General features: G+C 36.2%; 1 protein-coding gene across 5 annotated transcripts in view; it reads left to right on the top strand.

The window, feature by feature from the left end:
- The window catches only part of LOC107712002 (monocarboxylate transporter 5-like), a 21260-nt gene extending 5346 nt beyond the window's left edge, over positions 1 to 15914 (top strand). Inside the window, exons 2-11 of one of the 5 annotated variants that reach the window (XM_016517122.1) lie at positions 387 to 512; positions 1497 to 1623; positions 4059 to 4188; positions 4302 to 4434; positions 4507 to 4650; positions 4730 to 4891; positions 5769 to 6344; positions 11238 to 11449; positions 13257 to 13350; positions 14266 to 15914. In XM_016517122.1, the coding sequence (XP_016372608.1) occupies positions 1601 to 1623; positions 4059 to 4188; positions 4302 to 4434; positions 4507 to 4650; positions 4730 to 4891; positions 5769 to 6344; positions 11238 to 11449; positions 13257 to 13350; positions 14266 to 14471 (1680 nt within the window). In that variant the 5' untranslated portion in view covers positions 387 to 512; positions 1497 to 1600 and the 3' untranslated portion in view covers positions 14472 to 15914. Of the gene's footprint in view, positions 1 to 386; positions 513 to 911; positions 1624 to 4058; positions 4189 to 4301; positions 4435 to 4506; positions 4651 to 4729; positions 4892 to 5768; positions 6345 to 11237; positions 11450 to 13256; positions 13351 to 14265 lie in introns of those variants that run through there. The other 4 variants (XM_016517124.1, XM_016517126.1, XM_016517123.1 and 1 more) reach the window with 4 other exon arrangements.
- The last annotated feature ends 4029 nt before the right edge of the window (positions 15915 to 19943 follow it).

The raw sequence follows: 19943 nt of genomic DNA, 5'->3' as shown, positions 1-19943 counted from the left end.
TTTTTTTTTTTAGAGATTTCTGTGTTCATAGAGTAGTTAATTATCTAAAATAAAATATAATTTTATAGTTCTTAATCATTTTATTTACTTACTTTTAAGTATCGTAAGGTAGCTAAATAGGCCTACGATATTTTAGTGTATTATTTAATTTATTTAAATGAACTGATATTCAACAATCTAATACGAATGCGTATAAACGACAGGTATAGCTAATAAATGCCATAAACTTTTTTATTATTATTATTTATTTTTTATTCTTTTTTAAATGCACTTCACTTACAGGAAAATAAAACCCGAATGTTTTATCGGAACATAAAACATTTGTCATATGATGCCGGAGGTTTTTTGATGCTGAAGGTAGTTTTTCTATCGACTGTTATCGATAGGTGTAAAGAACTGCACTTCTCCAGTAGCGCGCATTCACATGAACGCCGCTGGGCTCGCGCGATCCTCACACGAGCGCTATGCGGCTGCGGACAGCTCGCGACAGCATCGGCTCTCTGGCGTTTGAGGTAACATCCTCGTGATTTTCGCCACTGTTTTTTGTCATAGTATATAGGATTATGAGCTAAGCCTAAATTTTTAGAGGTCTAACTACACAACGGCACGGCTAGTTGCCGTAGGCTACAGGATGGTTGAGTTGAGAATGGGAACTTGGGGAGGAAAGATAACGTTGTATTCTGTGTGGGATGTCCTGAACGGTGCGTCCCCAGTGTGAATATTTGAAGGGTGCAAGTTTTACAAACTTTTGTTTAAATAAAATTTAGGACTCACGAGGTTATTATTTATAAGAATGTAGGCTAGAAGAGTGACACTGGATTATAAATGTATAGCCTTCATGAGGACACTTTACCCCAAAGTTCGTACATGCTCTTAGTTAATCTTAGGCTATGCCTAATTAATCTTATTAAACTAGTATGTTTCATATTGAAAAGTTGAGCATGTTTTGCAGACTAAATGTTTGATGTGAGGACACTGGGAGGCAATGTGTGGAAATGTACTTCTGTGAATGTGTTTAGAAAACATTACAGTGAATCAATGGAGAGGTCGAGAGATTTCCTTCCACTGGATGTAATGTCACTATAACAGGACTGCATTTGCAGATTCATCAATGAATGAGATTTATAGATTTATATGCAATTCTCAGTTGAATTGAGGTTATATAACTAATTAATAAGGCCAACCCCTGCACAAACCCAACTCAAGGTAAGAGGGTCCACAGTCACAGGGGTGTAAAGTTCCACACAGGTATGCCAACACAACAACTGTTTAAAAAGTTTGAGGCAAAAGCAGTACTTTGACTATTCACACCTGAAATCACTGCAGTTGTGAAGGCTTGTTACTTTCAGTCAGACATCTCTAACAATGAATGTAAGATTAACTGCATCGTGCATCTGTCAGCAATACATGAAAACTCTGAGAATTATTTGAAAAACACAAACCTTGGACACCCAATGATTAGAGATTCTTGTGTAATAACAGAGTTTGTGTAACAGGTTCATCAAAAGCAAGATCTGCAAGTTGAGCTTCCAGTGCAGAAGATGACACCGAGTAAATAAGCTGTCACCTTAAAGGCCATTCATTTTCCTCTGCAACAACTATGCTGCCAAAAGAGCAACACAGGTGAGTCTTTTTCAAACTGTTTTTCTCTAACCGCCTAAGATTATGAGATCTAATTTTTTTTAAGGTGGATGTTTTTACATTTTTATAGCTGGCCCTTTTCACCCATATACTAATTTTGCTCCCAAATTTAAAACAAAAAGTAACCAGACAATTTCTGCAGGACTAATGATTTTACAACATATACCAGAGGACGTAAACACTGAGGTTGTGACAAAAAAAAATTGCTCACTCAGTCGCTGCATAGGGCAATTAGTAAAAATGCAATTAGCACTGGATTTTAAAGAGGCTTTTGAGTGAAAAAATCAGGGTGAGTAACAAGGTGGACCGTAGTCCTTTCCTATGCAACTTCCTGCACTTACCCTTGAACTGAAGCATTCACACATGTTATCTGGCATACATGCATGCATGCATGCAAGCACACACACATTCACAGACACACTCCGGGGTGGCCCTCTGTAAGGAAATGTTTTCACTTACAACACACTGGCCCAATTCATTGCTCTGTAATCCTCTAAGCAGTTTTTGCATGCTTTGCCTTTCCACTTGTCTGTTTTCTCTTGAAGGAGCAGCCAACTACTTGAACTCATGAGCTTTATGTACGAGAGCTTTACAAACCACATATTTTCTGTCTGACGGTTGTTTTCATCAATTAGGCTATGAATTTCCAGACCTGTTTCTGTCTTTAAAAGTTCAACACACACAACGGGGGTAACAGTTAATTTAGGGACCAATTCTCAGTATTAAGTTGCTTATTAGCATGCATATTACTAGCAAATTGGCAGTTTGTTAATACTTATAAAGCACATATTAATGCACCCAATATTAGTACATCCAGTATTATAATAAATGGCTTTAAAAGCCCCAAAATAAGTATTTTACATATAATTTTTTTTTTTTTTTTTGGATAGGACAGTAGTAGATAGTCAACAGGAAAGCTTAGGGCAGAGAGGGGAGACCTCAAGTCAGGAATCAAACTCAGGTGGCTGGAAGCACAGCTGTGCCATATGTCAGCACACTAACCACAAGACCATAAAAGCTGACCTGCATGACCATATTTTAGATGCGTTAATCCTACCCCATACCTAAACTTAACAACTACCTTACTAACTATTAATAATAAGCAAATTATGAGTTTATTGAGGCAAAAGTCATAGTTAATAGTGAGAATTGGTCCCCAAACTAAAGTGTGACCCACAGCGGCTTTAAATAAAGGGATTGTGCACCCAGAAAAGAACATTTTGTTGTAATTTACTTCAAAACTCATATGGAACACAACGAAGATGTTTTTAGTAGAATGTCCAAACTACTCTTCTGAAAATGAATGGACCATGACTTCAGTGAAAAAAGTGTTCAAGTTTAGTCCATTTCTCATACAGTTATTGTCTCCAAAAGACTTGAACTATAGTGCACAAGTTATATGGACTGCTTCTATGAGGCATTTATGGTTCTTTTTGTACTTATTGGAGCTTGGTTCCTATCCACTTTCATTGTACTGTACATCCAATAGCAGTTGAGAAATTATGCTAAATGTCTCCTTTTTTGTGGTCCACGAAAGAAAGAAAATCATACAGGTTTGAAACAAAATGAAGGTAAGTAAATTGTGAGTGGGTATATTTTGAGTGAACTATACCTTTAAGAAAGAAAAGTCTATATTTCTGTACCTTTGTTATGTGCACACATACATTTTCAGATCAACAAATTTCATGTTCCTGCTTCAGCTGGAACCACCTGAGCTGCTGAATTTGATTGCTCAGTATTTATAGTTGAGCAAGCGTTTATCTCTGTGAAATATTTCAGACGATCCACTATCTCTGCACAGGGGCTCGCCGTGCGGTTAACTTCGTGCCAGGTGTTTGTTTGAACGAACCCGTTAGCCTTTGACCATTCTTTCACTCAGTCTCGTTGTGTCATTTTGAACACTGTACTAGACGCACATTGTATTCAGCTGTAAATAAAGAGGTCTCAGGCCCTGATCCAGAACATTTGACCTCATACTGATAACCAGTTTAAACCAGTGGCATCTTCATGTTTACTTAAATTTGATCCACTCTAAATAAAATAACCCATGGTACTGATGTCATTACAGTCCACTGCATTCTGGGTTTAGAAAATGTTTAACAGATAGCACCAGATTTGGGTCCAAATGTAAAAAGGGCAAAGGAGATAAAAGAGTAACAGTTTAGATTAAAAATTAACTGTATAACATTTGCCATTTTTGGATTCTTTTTTATTATTTTCTTTTCATACATTTGTCTTTGTTTTAATTGAATCTGTTGATGTAATAATAATTGATTAATTATTGTGTTCATGGAAGTCTTTTCATCTGTAAGTGGTTGTATGTTGCAGATGATGAAGAGGGACAATATTTGTCTACATGTTCTCATGATAATTTTATGAAACTTTATCACTCACTGGTTGATGTTTTGATGTTTCAGTGATGGCAAGGCTGCCAAAACCTCCTGCTCTGAACAAAAAGCCAAGGCCATGAAGAAGGAAAAGAAGGTTGTGTATGTGGATCCACCAGATGGTGGTTGGGGTTGGATGGTGGTTCTGCACTGTTTCCTGGTATGTCATGAATCTTACTGTTAGAGACACTAATTTTAAACTTCTTTGCTATGATAAAATTGAGGTGATCGGTATTGAGCTGAAATCAGTTGAATCTGCTGGTGTCTTTTCAGGTGAACGTGTTGGTAATGGGTACATTGAAGAGCTTTGGGATCTTCTTTGTGGCACTGCAGGATGAGTTTGGAGGCTCGTCCGAGAGCATCAGCTGGATTGGATCCATCATGTCTAGCCTCAGGCTCTCCGGAGGTACGGTCACCATAGCAACCATCTTCGATCCAATATGACAGGTAAAACCCAGATTTGTTTGTGACCCCTTAGGTCCGTTGGCCTCTGTGGCCTGTGCCAAGCTGGGGAACAGGGTTACCTCCATAGTGGGGGCGCTTCTCGTCAGTGCCGGCTTTATCTCCAGCATATTTGCCACCAACGTGATCTACCTTTACATTAGCATGGGGATAGTTGTTGGTGAGTTTCATTTTATTTTAAAAATAAAGTATAGATATTAAGAGTAAAAAATTCATCCACAAAACTTTGATTTTTCCAGGTCTCGGGTTTGCTCTTCTTTATCAGGCCACATCTGTTGTGACAGTGACTTATTTCCGAAAGAGGCTGGCAACTGCATATTCTATTGGCCGCTCTGGCATGGGTTTGACCTTTGCCCTTGCTCCTTTCACTCAGCTGCTTTTGGATCACTGTGCTTGGCAGGGTAATTGGCTTTCAGCTACATTATTATAAAATCTGTAATGTAACATCAGTTAACTGATATATTATTTAGAAAAAAATTGTTTTCCATGTAATTTTTTCATTGTTAAATGTACATACCATTGTTCAAAAGTTTGGGGTCCGTAAGATTTTTTTAAAATGTTTTTGAAAGCAGTCTCTTGTGCTTACCAGGGCTGCATTTATTTGATCAAAAACTGAAATATTGTGAAATTGTATTACAATTTAAAATAACAATTTTTATACTGTGATGGCAAAGCTGAATTTTCAGCAGACATTACTCCAGTCTTCAGTATCATATGATCCTTCATAAATCATTAAAATAATCTGGTTTTATACTAAAGAAACATTTCTTCTTATTATTATTATTTTTATTATTTGATAATGGTTGTGCTGCTTAATGAAGTGTGGAAGTGTTTATAAGGATTTTCTGATGAGACAGAGTTTGAAGAAATAGAAGTCATTTTGAGAAACTGTCCTTGTTAAATAAAAGTATCCATTCCTTTAAAAAAAATGAAATTTTACTGACCCCAAACTTTTAAACAGCAGTACATATTTGAATTTTTTAATAATTATTTATACTTTTCATTTAATTGAAAATACATAAAAAATGCCATTCGGCCAATGAATACACATGTTCTATAATGAGCTTGTTTTTGATTTTTGAAGTAAAAATTTATTTTGCTTCATGAGCTCATGAGCAAGAATTCAGAAAATGTCAGGATTATACAACTGTCCTGGTATCATAGTGAATAGAAAAATACAAATTAAAAGAATGAAATTATTGACAAGAAAACAAGTAGTGAAGCAGTTTGTGTTAAAATATTATTTTTGACACTGACTGATTTCTGTTCTGTCTTTAGGAGCACTGTTGATCTTGGGAGGTCTGATGCTGAACCTGGTGGCATCTGGGATGCTTTTGCGGCCCATTAACGTTAGACCTCCAGCTTCACCCATGTCAAACTCCACCCTTCATAAAGGTGGATCTGAGAAAGAACCTCTTAAGAACCATATGAATGGCAACACCTCTATGTCCAATGGCACTTCCAAAATGGACAGCTCACCTCCCATTCACAGGGACACACTTATAATAGAGAACCCTGTTCATGAACAGAACACTCTTCCACATCTGGAACTCAAAAAATCCATCCAGAATGGGGTGAACGGTACAGACGGCAACCAAAGTAAAACTTTCCCCGAGATGAATGGGGTTTCTCCTGTGGATTTGTTACTTGAGAACAGCAGAACAGAAAATCTTCCTGAAAACCCCCAAAAAGTGCTGGACTTCTCACTGTTGAAGAACCCTTTCTTTTGCATCTACACCTGGTCGCTGGTCTTCAGTCAGCTGGCATATTTTATACCTTACTTCCATTTGTCTGCAAGGGCCCGGAACCTGGGCATCGACCCTATGTATGCTTCCTTTATCATCTCTGTGGCTGGTGAGTCATATTACCTTTGATCAACCTAAGTAACCCTAGAGTCTTGCTTTTCCACCGCCATCTATTTTAAGTATTAAGTGCTTTTACAGAATTTATTTTGCATTAGCAAGGATATTATAGATAAAGAGTTTGTGACAAAGGTTATAAGATGATATAAATTAAAAAGTTACCTATTGCAAAAAAAAAAAAAAAACGTTAAAAAGTCCTCTAGTCAGCATCTTTGTTACTGCTGTTCTCTGGCTGCAACAGTTCAAATGTACACTAATAATGTGTAACAGTAGAGGAAATCAATAGGACATAAGCACTACTGAGCTATGCTGTGGAAAATGGAGAGACAAAAGGCCATATAATGACAGTGCTAGAGGACAGCATGTCATTAGCGAAGCTGGGTTTTTTTCTGGCTTCATCAGGGATGTATTCCAGGAAAGCCATACCTGATAGATGCACTATGACCATTGTGCTTTGCAGCAAGTTGTACCCTAATATGGGCTTTTAAGGGTTGATGCAAAAAGGCAGCCAACTTCACATTAATTATTTGTGAGCAGTTTAAATTCTGCAGTTTTATGTAATGAGTGCTCTTACATAAAAAATGAAACTTTGGCATAGTGGCTAAAACCAGAGGGCTTGTAAGTGTCCTATCAATAATGCCACAGTGAATGAAAGAGCGTGTGAATATGTTTACTCAAACTTATTTTAGGTATAACATTAAAAAGCTTTTATTAAAAAGAAATGAAAATCACAACCAACATGTCTGGGTATGTAGGAAACACGTGACACCCTATTGACCCAATTGTTTACTGCAATACACACCCTGATAAAGGCTCTATTTGCAACATGTCTATTGTTATTTTTAATGTGTCAGTCCCTATGTAAAGATTTTATATTATACCCCATGCAATTTACTTAAATTTCTTGATTTATATTAGGATTGAGAATGCACTTGAGAATGTTATTGAAATTCTGACCGATATGATGAGCTGTTATTTTCATGTTATGGCTGATAACTGATAAATGACCACTAATTAAATGATGAACTATTTTATCAAAATAAATTTAAAATAAAACACTATCGTACATCTCTACTTTATATAGTGGCCCAAAAAGTCATCTTTTGGAGTCACACTTAAAAATGTCCATGTTGTTTCAAAGCAGCTTCACAATAATAAACAGGAAAAAATTTATCAATTATGTCAATTTAAATATGAGACAAATTCAAATTCTGCTGTAAAGCAGCTCTAATTACAATAGTATGGTAGGACTGACTTAAAATAAGCACTTATATTATGCACTTTATTGTCTAGTGTATGAACTTTATAAGATCATTTTGTCATCCAGCATCAGTCTTGATAGCCCCTCCCATTCCGGTATGTAAAGAAAACTGCAATAGTTGAGTGTGTCCAACATTCCACACTTTTTTTTTTTCTTGTTAATTAAGTGCATCATCCGGATATTTGAAGTGCACTTTTTCTTTTTGGAATTTTCAGTGTGAATATACTTGCAATATGTATACTACTAAATGTCTTATAATAGTGCATAAGTGCACAAACTGAGACAACCCTGATATTCCAAATGTCTCCTTTCCCCCACCCCCTCCACCTGTGCTTGAAAGCTGTTTTCACATCGGAGAGGGTGAGCAGGGAACTAAAGCTCAGGCTCCTCGTGGCAGGTCATTCACTGTTTGCGAGCCAAGGGAAGTCGCTAAGCAACAGCCCAAGTAGCTGCCGTGAGGCTTGGTAGTTCAGTGCCCAGTTCTGAAGTGGCTGACATTGTGTGGCGCGCCACAGATGCAGCAATGCGGACAAAAGAGAGTGAGGAGACGAGCCAAACACGCTTTGTGTTTTAATGAGCCGGTAGCGATCAGACATGCATTTGGGTGCTCTGTACCTCAGTGAGGGCCTATTTTCCGTCTTTAATGTAGTGGGGACATTGCATTCGTCCAGTCTTTTTGTGTCCACTGAGTGAAGTACACAAAGACACAAACACCTGTCACATGCCCGATTACCCTGGTAAAAGTCCCCCTATACACTACACAGTTTTGTGGACTAGGAAGGAACCTCCATTTAAAGACTTTTGCTACTTTTTGTCACTGAGATTCTGTATTGAAGTTTCATTGTGCAAAGCATGACAGGAACGGCTGTGAAACTCAATGGCCCTGCTGGGATTTAAACACACAAACAACGCGCAAAATGTCTTTGGGTCCAAGCGGGGCACACCAGGACGTCACCTTTAGTGGCGCACCGAGGACATGCAAACATCGAGCAGCTGTTTTGTTTTATGTCTGGCCAGCAATAAATGACTCCACATGTGCACGAACATCATCGGTTCATGTCCTTCGTTCTAAAGTACACGAGCTGGTCCATTTGGTAGATCATGTCAGCACCTCTGTGTTTTGTGTAAACATTCAGTATGTGATTTGATAGGTTATAAATGAATTACAGATTAAATAAGAACTCATGTATAAGGTATGTATGTGCATTTTTATGTAGGCCTATTCAGTAGACTGTGACAGCCTGCATGTCAGCAGAGAGTGTCACACTTTGGATCTGTTGTGTATGTATGAATTTGCAATAGTGCTGCCTCAGGTCTTTTCCTAGACTGTTCAATAAAGCTCTGCAGCACACAGACACACAACTGCAGCACAGACAACAGCAAAAACAAACCAGTGCTGAACGCTTTGTACAGCACACCACAAAATGACTAGTCTGTTATCATTACTTCTGCTCCTCTTCTGTCACTCTTTGAACTGAAAACAGATTGCGCCAGAGGCTTCAAGCGAAAAGTCAGTTAACTGAAAGTATGCAGCAGTTTTTCATGTTTGTTAAATTTATACCATGTACATTTAGTTCAAATGTTTGGGGTCAGTAAGGTTTTTTTTTTTTGAAAGAAGTCCCTTATGCTCACCCAGGCTGCATTTATTTGATTAAAAATACAGTAAAACATTAATATTGTGAAATAGTATTACAATTTAAAACAACCACTGTAAAAAATGACCGTGAATTTAACGGTAAAAGACTGTAAAAATGCTACAGTAAAAACCTGTTAAATGGTTAGCGGTAAATTCCCCTACTATATACGGTGAAAAACTGTATTGGACATTACATGTATTGGACATTAATTTTACGGTAGTATACCATTTTTGGAAGTGAAAAATACTGTATAATTTACAGTGAATAACCGAGAATTCCCAGAATTCCCAGAATTCCCTGCGTTACATTTCAAACTTGATGTTTTTTTTTGTTGAAATAACTGTTTCTTCTTCAGTTTTGTATATTAGGGTTGTGTGTTACACCTAATGTTGTTAAATGAATGTTTATTGCATTATTTCAGTTTCATGTGTGTTATGATGGTACGTAGCGTTTGTGTGAATGACACTGTGCACCTTCTATATATGTTATTATTTAAAAGCTGCTTGTGATGGGCTTTGGTTCATCATGTGACTTTCTCATCACCACCTGCATTTGGTGGTTATCAGTGTATTACAAAGGTACAAAACAGATTTCAGTACTTCAATAGGTTAGTATATTAACATTTTATCAGTTATTGAAATTACGGTATTTAACTGTAAATTTAAGTTAAAACCGTAAAACCTAAAACGTTACTACCGTTTTTTTACGGTAAAATTCCGGCAACCACAGCTGCGGAAATTTTACGGATTTTTTTTTACAGTCTGTTTTCTATCTGAATATATTTCAAAATCTAATTTATTCCTGTGATGATAAAGGTAAATAGTTCAGCAGCCATTACTGCTTAATATTTTTGCCAAGATACATTTTTTAGGATTCTTTTTTTTTTAGGATGAATAGAAAGTTCAGTAGAACAGCATTTATTTGAAATATTTTGTAACATTATAAAAGTCACTGTCACTATTGATAAATGTAATGTGTCCTTGCTAAATAGAAGTATTCATTACGTTAAAAAAATATTTTTAATTTAATTAAATCTTAATAAAATAAAAACCGACCCCAAACTTTTGAACTGTAGTGAATTACCTTTTCAAATAAGTAAAATATGTTGTTGTTGTTTATTTTTATTATTATTTTTTTCCTTTCTTTTTGCCATTTACTGACTAATACTGAACAAAACCTCTCCATTTTGGGAGAAACAGAGGTACAGTGTGTTTAAGGTGTGCACGCATTGTAAGGAGATGTTGTAGTACACTGTAAAAAATTTTTTTTTTTAATTTACGTTAAAAAAACGGCAGCTGTGGTTGCCGGAATTTTACCGTAAAAAACATGAAACTGAAATGCAATAAACATTCATTTAACAACATTAGGTGTAACACACAAAACTGATAAGAAAAAACTAAGAAGAAACATAGTTATTTCAACAAAAAAACATCAAATTTGAAATGTAACGTAGGGAATTCTGGGAATGTCAATTTACGGTTATTCACTGTAAATTGTTCGGTCTTTTTAACTTCCAAAAACAGTATACTACCATAAAATTAATGTCCAATACATGTAATGTCCAATACAGTTTTTTACCCTATATAGTATGGGAATTTACCGTTAACCATTTAACAGGTTTTTACTGTAGCATTTTTTACAGTCTTTTACCATTAAATCGGTCATTTTTTAGTGTATGCATGATAGTGGCTTAATTTTGGAAATTTGGGAAATTCTGCTTTTCACACAAAGCTAAAAAATGGCTTTAATGTAATATACTACATAAGACATTTAGATCACCTTCATAATGCTTTTATGGTGTTTTTTTGTTATTTTGAATCTTGACAGTCCTCATTTACATGTTCAAGAGAGGTCAAACAGGTTTGGAACAACATTACATGATATTAAAATAAGACTGCAATACTGTATAAGGATGAAACCTTGGAAGAATGCAACACTAAGTGGCCCATTTTCAGTTCATCAGTTCAACAGCTTTTCTGTCTCACAGGTATAACAGAGACGGTGGCCCAACTTGCATCTGGCTGGGTGACAGACAGGAATCTGGTTCACAAATATCACTACCATAAGGCCTACCTGATCCTGTGTGGTGTGGTCAATCTTCTCTCCCCTCTGGCCACCTCATACATCTTGCTCATGGTCTACGCTGTCTTCTTTGCCATCTTCTGTGGGGGGTACATGGCTCTCCTACTTCCTGTACTGGTGAGTACTGGCAGGACTGTGCATGTGCCATTGGCATAGTAAAGCATTCTTCATAACACTTCATAACGATTATGTATAAATGTGTATATATAGATAATATACTATAATTTAGTTAAGTTTAAAATTGAAATGTCAGTTGTCTTTGTTTAATTGTTTTGGCACTTTCAATGTTGGCAATGTTACCAGCAGCTTGAAAATATGTCTTAGGAGTTATGAGCTCAGTTCTGTTCATTAAAAATATGTGTGTGGACCGGCAGGGTGGGAACATCTAATGCAGTTTCCTTCACTCGTATTATATGTGCTCATGGAAAGGTCTTCTTTCTAGTTCTGAGTCATTGAGTTCTTGTGCTGTAATACTGTAAAGTAAGGAGAGAGGGATAGATTGACAGTCAGCACTGCAGTACACCCGTTCCTTTGGAAGGAATCTTCGGTTTTACCTTTCAAATATTTTTTACAACCTATGGATTGGAATCACTCTGAACCAGATAGACAGTATTAGTGCCTAAAAGGCCCCTGGGGGAAAACAGTCTGTTGCTAACATGTATAGACATTAAATAAAGGATAGTTTACCCAAACATTCTGCAAATTCTGTTGTCATGTACTCACCCTCAAGTTGTTCCAAACCTGTATGAATGTCTTTCTTCTGCTGAACACAAAAGAAGATATTTTGGAGAATGTAGGTTACCAAATTGTTCTAGTCTCCATTGTATTTTTCCCCCATACTATGGAAGTCAGTGAGGACCAACAACTGTTCGTTTATGTTCAAAAGAAGAAAGAAACTCATACACGTTTGGAACAACTTGAGGGTGAGTAAATAATAATAGCAGAATTTTCATTTTTGGTGAACTAAGAGACTAATCAAATATTGATCATTTGTGAACTCCCTGAACCTCAAGAAAGCAATTAAAAATAAAATTTGCATCAACACAATGCCATTGCTTGTCTGATTGTAATATGCAAATCAACTGTTCTATTATGAGTAAATTTGATTAAGAGAATTACTGTAGTAAAGCGAATGGTTTTTCATACTGCATGGTGCTAAAAAAAAGTATGAAAATGTATGAAATATATACACTACCGTTCAAAAGTTTGGGGTCAGTAAGATTTTTTTTTTTTTTTCAGCAAAGATGCATTAAATTTAGATGCATTAAAAATTCTTTATTGTCATAAACAGTTTTGCATCGTTATAAAATTAGTTTACATTGTTACTTTTTATTCATCAAAGCAGCCTGGTGAATGAATATATATATATATATATATGTATATATATATGATGACTTATTAAAACATTTTATAAGAGTATGGCATTTAAAAACAACTTTTTCTTTAATGATGAAGCCTTGTCTATTTTTGGGGAAGTCGTGGCCTAATGGTTAGAGGGTCGGACTCGTAACCCAAGGTTGCGGGTTCGAGTCTCGTACCGGCAGGGATTGTAGGTGGGGGGAGTGAATGTACAGCGCTCTCTCCCACCTTCAATACCACGACTGAGGTGCCCTTGAGCAAGGCACCGAACCCCCAACTGCTCCCCGGGCGCCGCAGCAAAAAAAATGGCTGCCCACTGCTCCGGGTGTGTGTTCACGGTGTGTGTGTGTTCACTGCTGTGTGTGTGCACTTTGGATGGGATAAATGCGGAGCACTAATTCCGAGTATGGGTCACCATACTTGGCCACATGTCACGTCACTTTATACTCTAAATCAAAGTTTGCTAACCAAAGTTCTATTTTGTTCTGGCCTAGTAAGAGAAGTCATTATCTGATATATATCATCTGTCATAAATATTATTCATTTCCCTGTCTGTGTTTTCCAGGTGGACTTGGTGGGTTCTGAAAAGCTGAACAACTCGATGGGGTTTTCAATGTTCTTTGTGGGGCTTGGCTGTCTCACAGGTCCTCCTCTGGCAGGTATGTGGAGTTTGGATGAACTCCTTGACTAGATCATGGAATCAATAAACATCAGTAGGTAAATGTGGCCTTGATGTCTCACAAAAATAACCAGCAGCTTTGGAAAGACTTGACTGAACATGATAATGTGTAAGACAAGCTTGCTTCTGCGTGTGTGGCTTAAGGGACACTGAGATTGTACAGTTTCATTTTTCTATTTAAGTGGGTTACAGATGGAAGACATGTTAACTCATCTAAAAATAGGATTACCTGTCTGGTTATCTTATTTAGTTCTCCTAATATACAGTATATATGGCTCTTTTTCATTATAATGTATTGCTAAACAAATTCCATTAGGCTACTTTCAGGATTATAGAACAGATATATTTATTTGCTGCTATTTATTAACAAAATTCAGTCATCAACACTAATACAGAATCTCCTTATGTGGAACAGTACTACAGCGTTCTAGGAAATACAAGTCTTGAAGAGGGGCCTCCACAGGAAGGCGAGTACAGACCTTGCCCTGAACTCTGTAACACTGATATGCTAACATGAACCATCTTGTCAGGGCCCCGTTCCACAATCCCCCGCCCCCAAAAAATAATGAGCAGCCAGGGAAGCAAAACTGATTTTTCTATCCTACCCAAGGCCTTTCTGGATGTGACCCGGGGCTGCTTGCATAGTGAAAACAAGCTGTGGTTTTAAAAGCATATCTAGTCAGAAAACAGGTGTGGGGAGATTCTGGGGTGGAAAGTGAATAAAGTTTTCTCCATCAGTCCATCATCTTAAGTGTCAGGTTACTGACCGTTCTCAAGTATATTGTGCAAAGGAAATACAAAATGTAGAATGTAAAGATGTTTTCTTCATTGACCTCCATTGACTAAGGAAAATGTTCCATCTGTCAACAGTTTAATATTGCGTTTCGTCCCAAAGGCTTCCTGTACGACTACACTCAGACCTATGACTGCTCCTTCTACCTGGCAGGTGTGTGTTATCTGTTATCATCAGTTTCTCTTTTCCTTGAGCCTCTGGCGAGGCGCTGGCAAGCCCGAAAGAAGCGGCTAGAGATGCTAAACGAAGAACTGATGTGGAGTAATGGCTGTTTCTGCCCGGCGCCTCAGAGGAATGGTGTTGTATAATAAAGGAATGAACTTAAAGCCATTTTACTTTCCACCATATCATGTGGTTCACCCTCTGAAGGCTGGTCGGAAGAGGACCTAACCTGAACATTTGGCGGGACCACAGCGTGGCAAGCAAATTAACGTTCGTTTGAATGCAGAGACCAATAAGTTAATGCTTCAGGATAGTACAATGCTATTTTGTTAGTGGGTGCATTAGAATGGATTTTGTTTTTATATAAATTCATAGAATTAAATAGTAAGCTTCTCTCACTGCCATCTTTAATGGCAATCAGATCAGCACAAAGAACAAAATGAGGAGTCTTTGTCACCACATAAGCTTTTATGTTACAGCACATGATGTGATGCACATGATGAATCTTGATCTTCCTACATTAGAAAGTTACTCAGATGTTTCCACCGATATGATGGTAAATTTGTATCACAGGACACATTTTACTCACTTAGGCAAATATACTAGTACTGAAATAAGAGTATTTTGTCAGATGGTGATGGGTCTATGCAATAAGCCTATTAAGACTCTGTGAGCCTCCTTTTTGATCCTTTAATGTGTGTTTGTGTCTGTAGATGTGTTTTTGCTATGAAGCTCAGTACTGTGTAAAGGAATGCAGAAGGCCATAATGGCTGTGTCATCAACAGATTTTGTCATTGGTGCCTCAATTGGAAGACATTTTGGACCAGGATATTCCAGACATGGGACTTTTTTTTATTTCTCTCACTGGTGCCAAATCAGTCACACTGTCATTTACTGCTGACTACAACCAAGAGATTTTTTTTTTTTTTGGAACAAACCGCTGTGTGAATACAAATGAATATTCTGCTAATGCCAAGATTTGAAAGAATTAGGTCAGTTGGCTTGTGGGTTTATGTGTACCCGTTCAAGAGGCCCAGACATTGAGCATTTACATTGAGTGTTTCTCTAAAGTGCAAATCCTTTTTTACTTATTGTCATTTTTTATTTTTAGGTTTTGATTTTGTTGATATACTACAGTGCACTATCACCTCGGTTTGCCTTTGTACACAATGACTGTTCTAAATATCCTGTGATGAAAGCCAAAGATGCAATAGAAATATAATTGATCAATCTATGCATTTGAACATGTCCTGTGTTGATAGCAATCTTATGTTGTAGTTCTCCCTAGTAATGTAGTTCTGCATGAGCTGTTGCCCTCTAGTGGCAAAAACGATTACTGCTACTGGAATGTTGTAGCAATTAACAGGCAGTTCATGTTCTGGAATGTCCAATTATTTTCTTTCATCAGCCAAGTAATGAGTAAGAATTTCCTAGAATGAGCAAGACACACACAAATGCTACAATTTAAAATATTAGCACAAAGATAACTGTAGGTCACTGAAATCTTCAAATCATTGCCCACTGGAATCTTTTTTTTTTCTTCTTCTTTTGGACAGCAAGCTTTTCTTTATCACTCAATTGTTTAATGAAAGCAGTTTTTTTGTTGTTGAGAAATGGGTTGGTGTTCTGGAAAATTTCTATAAATAGTTTTGAACTCTAAATCTAGCCTTAAAGACAGTTAAGGGGACACAATAACACTATTAATGTCACTGACAGACTTCACCATTTATACTGTACTGTTAGTGATTTTGTACTTGTGGAAAAATGTCATAACATGATGCTAGCCTGAGGGTTATTTTTTTTAATTTGTTTTGTTGACAGTGTTCACAATTGTCAAGATCTACAAGACTGTGATTAAAGCCAGCAGTACATTTGACAGCCACTGGGTTTCCTGTAAAACATTTGTTAATCACTGGGAGATTTTATGTAAATTATAAGGAAAATAGTTTATCTGCAAAACAGAAAATAGATAATATAATCTTTGAAACAGCACTGTCTGAAGTCCATTGACTGATTATTATTATCGTATAATATTAGCGCATTAAAAAATGCATTTTCGTATTAAGATTTGTTGTCATTTTAAATCACACATTCATTCTTTTCATGAGTAACATCACAATATTGCACAGTGGTGTAACAGATATCTTTATTAAGAACACTGCATGTAGCACACAGCAATGGTAAGCAATGGTAAATATAAACCTACTTATTCTAAAATATTTCAACCAAAATTACTGCTTAGCTTAAAAATGAGCTGGTACTTACAGAAACTTTTGCCAAGAGGAGATACTGCACTATTTTCATGTTTAATTACCTGATGAATAGATGCCCACAGTGCAACACTGATGTTCTGTGGACACAACAGCACATAAAAAAAAATGTGTAGAATATCTCAATCACATGCATTATAAAATGAATAATTAAATATGCTTATTCAGCTGTAGGTAACAAAGGCTTTTAATCAATAACAAACCGTCTTAGTTTCATCTGAAGACAACTGTGCATTCATTACTCAGCAGATACTCAGATCTGTCCACCTGAAACAGATTCAAAACAGAACATTGGTTTAAAAAAAATGTCAGCATATATTATATTCTCACTATAAAGTGGCCATTGGTGTTAAAATCAGGTGATAACAGACAGCAGATAGGTCACCTATAACATTAATAGCTGACGGTTGCAAACAGATTTTTTGAGTTTGAACACAATCATCAGTCTCCTCTATATAACCACCGGGCCCCTTGATATCAATTTGATGTCAAACATTACTCAAGACTTGATCAAGATGCTATAACTTCATTTTAAATTCAGTTTGGACAGCAAATTTATTCCAGTGGTAATTGGGTGAAAATAGGAAGTAAATCCCACACTGTTAATTGGTTTAATGCATATGTTAATGTATATGTTCAATTTACATCAAATCAATGTCATGTCAAGCTTTGACGTCTGTTTGATTTGCATATTTGACCTGGTTTTTTTTTTATGTCAATTCTGATGTCAATTTGATGTCTTTTCAACATCAATTGCACACTGGGATTCAGTTTGGACAGCAAATTTATTCCAGTGGTAATTGGGTGAAAATAGGAAGTAAATCCCACACTGTTAATTGGTTTAATGCATATGTTAATGTATATGTTCAATTTACATCAAATCAATGTCATGTCAAGCTTTGACGTCTGTTTGATTTGCATATTTGACCTGTTTTTTTTTTTATGTCAATTCTGATGTCTTTTCAACATCAATTGCACACTGGGAATGACTGTCACACATAACAGTACATGTATAAGCTCAGAATTCACTCTTTACAGAGCAAAGTCTGACTGCATTCAGTTTGTGCATTTACCTCGAGTTTCCAATAAGCATTCATTCATTCTTAGTAAGATCAGAGGGTAGAAAGCCTATTGTGAGGCCTAAAATAGCTTATAGTCATCATGTGGTAGCTTATGCAGAGAACTAAGCTACAACCAGGAACAATGAGCTAATGTTTTGGACTGTCAGACTGAATATGCTCTTTTCATTACTTGGGAAAGTGGGAAGGGCACAGTGCCTGAACTACAAAGAGATTATGTAAATGAGGCCAGAAGACAGGCTTGAATGTTACCATGGAAACCTACGGTTACCAAGTTACCAGGCCCATTCCAAAGCATCTGAAGACAAGCCAGTCAGTCAGAACTGTGGTAAAGATACAGGAGGAAACATTAGAGACCGAGACAGCTGGTTATTACTATCATCACTGACACGTTGTTCTGACAATGTGTAACTGAAAACGAAGTAGTAAAATGTTATAGAAATGAATTATCACAATTGTTTCAGTTATATGTGTTAATGCAAATGGATTTTAATGTTAGCCAGCGCCCACACCTTTTTGCAGTGAGCAGATTTTGGTCAAACTATGCATGTCACATCTGTACTCAATATGAAAGCTGTCTCATTTCAAAGGCTGCGCCCTCATGAGGTTGCATTTGTCAGCCACCTACGTCATCGAGGATGTCTCAGTTCAGAAAAGTAATTATTAAATTAACTGTTATTCCCCGTGAGGCATGAATTATTGTAATTTCTCTTTTGGAATGTAATGGTTACTTTTCTGAAATGAGGCAGCCTCAATGACGTATGTGGCTGATAAATGCGGCCTTCAGAAGGCGCAGCCTTTAAAATGAGACATGCCAACAGCCATACAGGCAAAACGTAAAATAAAAACCAATGTTTCTTTAATTGTACTGTGAAATTTGAATAGACCATCCATTTTTTTAAATACCTTTCTAAATGTAAATTCTATACATGTTCATAAGCAGAAATCTATGTTTGTATAGAAAATTATTGTTTGTCTTTATCTTTATAAAGTAACATGTATACCAGTATTAACAATATCAGTGTAAAAGAGGAAATTATAACAGTCCTAAGAAGCGGAAAGAAAAAGAAAAAAGAAAAACAACCTTATGCAATCATAACTTTTGGACACCCGTCATAATTTAAACTAAGAGATTCAACACACCCTCCCACAATAAGCCTCTGGTTGAGCCCGTCTATAATCAATGTGGTTTACTGCAGAGCTAAATGATCAGTTCTATGATTTTCTACAGTCATCTAATCATTTTTGTTCTATGTTTCTTTCTATCATTAGGACAAAATGCTAAGACAATTCGGTTGGAACCTAGGAGACCCTAACACTGACAGTCATAGTCAATTATGTTCCCAAGGTTCTAAGAAATCATCACAACTTAACTTTTTACAAAGTTACAATTCAAATTAACATCAGAACTTAGAAGCTAATTAACTGTAAGGATTAGAAGGCTGACTAAAACGCTAAAAGTAAATGTAGTGAGGCTTTAATTGGAATGAAGAGCTCTATGCCATTACACAGGCTAAAAGCAAGTGTGGGATTGTGTTAAATTTTGTATGTAAATTGTAAATGTTGTTTTAGATCTAGTAAAAGCAATCTCCAATATTTTATAACCAAAATTAAAATGAAAGAACACCTATGACCTTATTTTGAAGACTTTTAATTATTATCTTAAATGAGAGTTTTGGGGGTTTGTGTTGTTTACTGTCATTAGAAGTGTTTGAATGATCTGAATGAAGCAGACAGTTGAACTCGTTTTATGATCTATTCTAAGGAATACTACCAATTAATTTTTTTATGTGTGAATAACAGGTTAATGGTTTATCTACATTTAAAAATACAACAAATGTAATATTCTCAACTTAAAAGAGATAGATCACCCTAAAATTAAAATTCTGTCATCATTTACTAACCCTCATGTCATTCCAAACATATGTGACTTTATTCTGTGGAACACAAAAAGATATTTTGAAGAATGTTTCGACTACTTTTGCCCATATATTTATATTATGGAGGAAAAATCATACATTTAACATTTTTCAAAATAGAAGAAAGTCATACAGGTTTAGAACAACAGAGTGAATAAATTATGAACATGACTTTCATTTTTGGGTGAACTGGTGTTCTAACAATTTTATTATTGCAAAATTATTTGTGTGAAATCACAAGCACAACAATCCTCCTACTTAAAATATTACATATATTTCTGCATTTTTCTTTTTTTTCCCCAGAAGAAACAAATAAATAAGGTTTTGGAAACTACAGCCCAAGATGTCAG

The sequence above is a fragment of the Sinocyclocheilus rhinocerous genome, unplaced genomic scaffold, assembly GCF_001515625.1.
Source record: "Sinocyclocheilus rhinocerous isolate Xijiao unplaced genomic scaffold, SAMN03320098_v1.1 scaffold1168, whole genome shotgun sequence".
Classification (NCBI taxonomy): Eukaryota; Metazoa; Chordata; class Actinopteri; order Cypriniformes; family Cyprinidae; genus Sinocyclocheilus; species Sinocyclocheilus rhinocerous.
The sequence above is the reverse complement of the archived record's forward strand: the minus strand, read 5'-3'. Positions and strand labels throughout refer to the sequence as shown.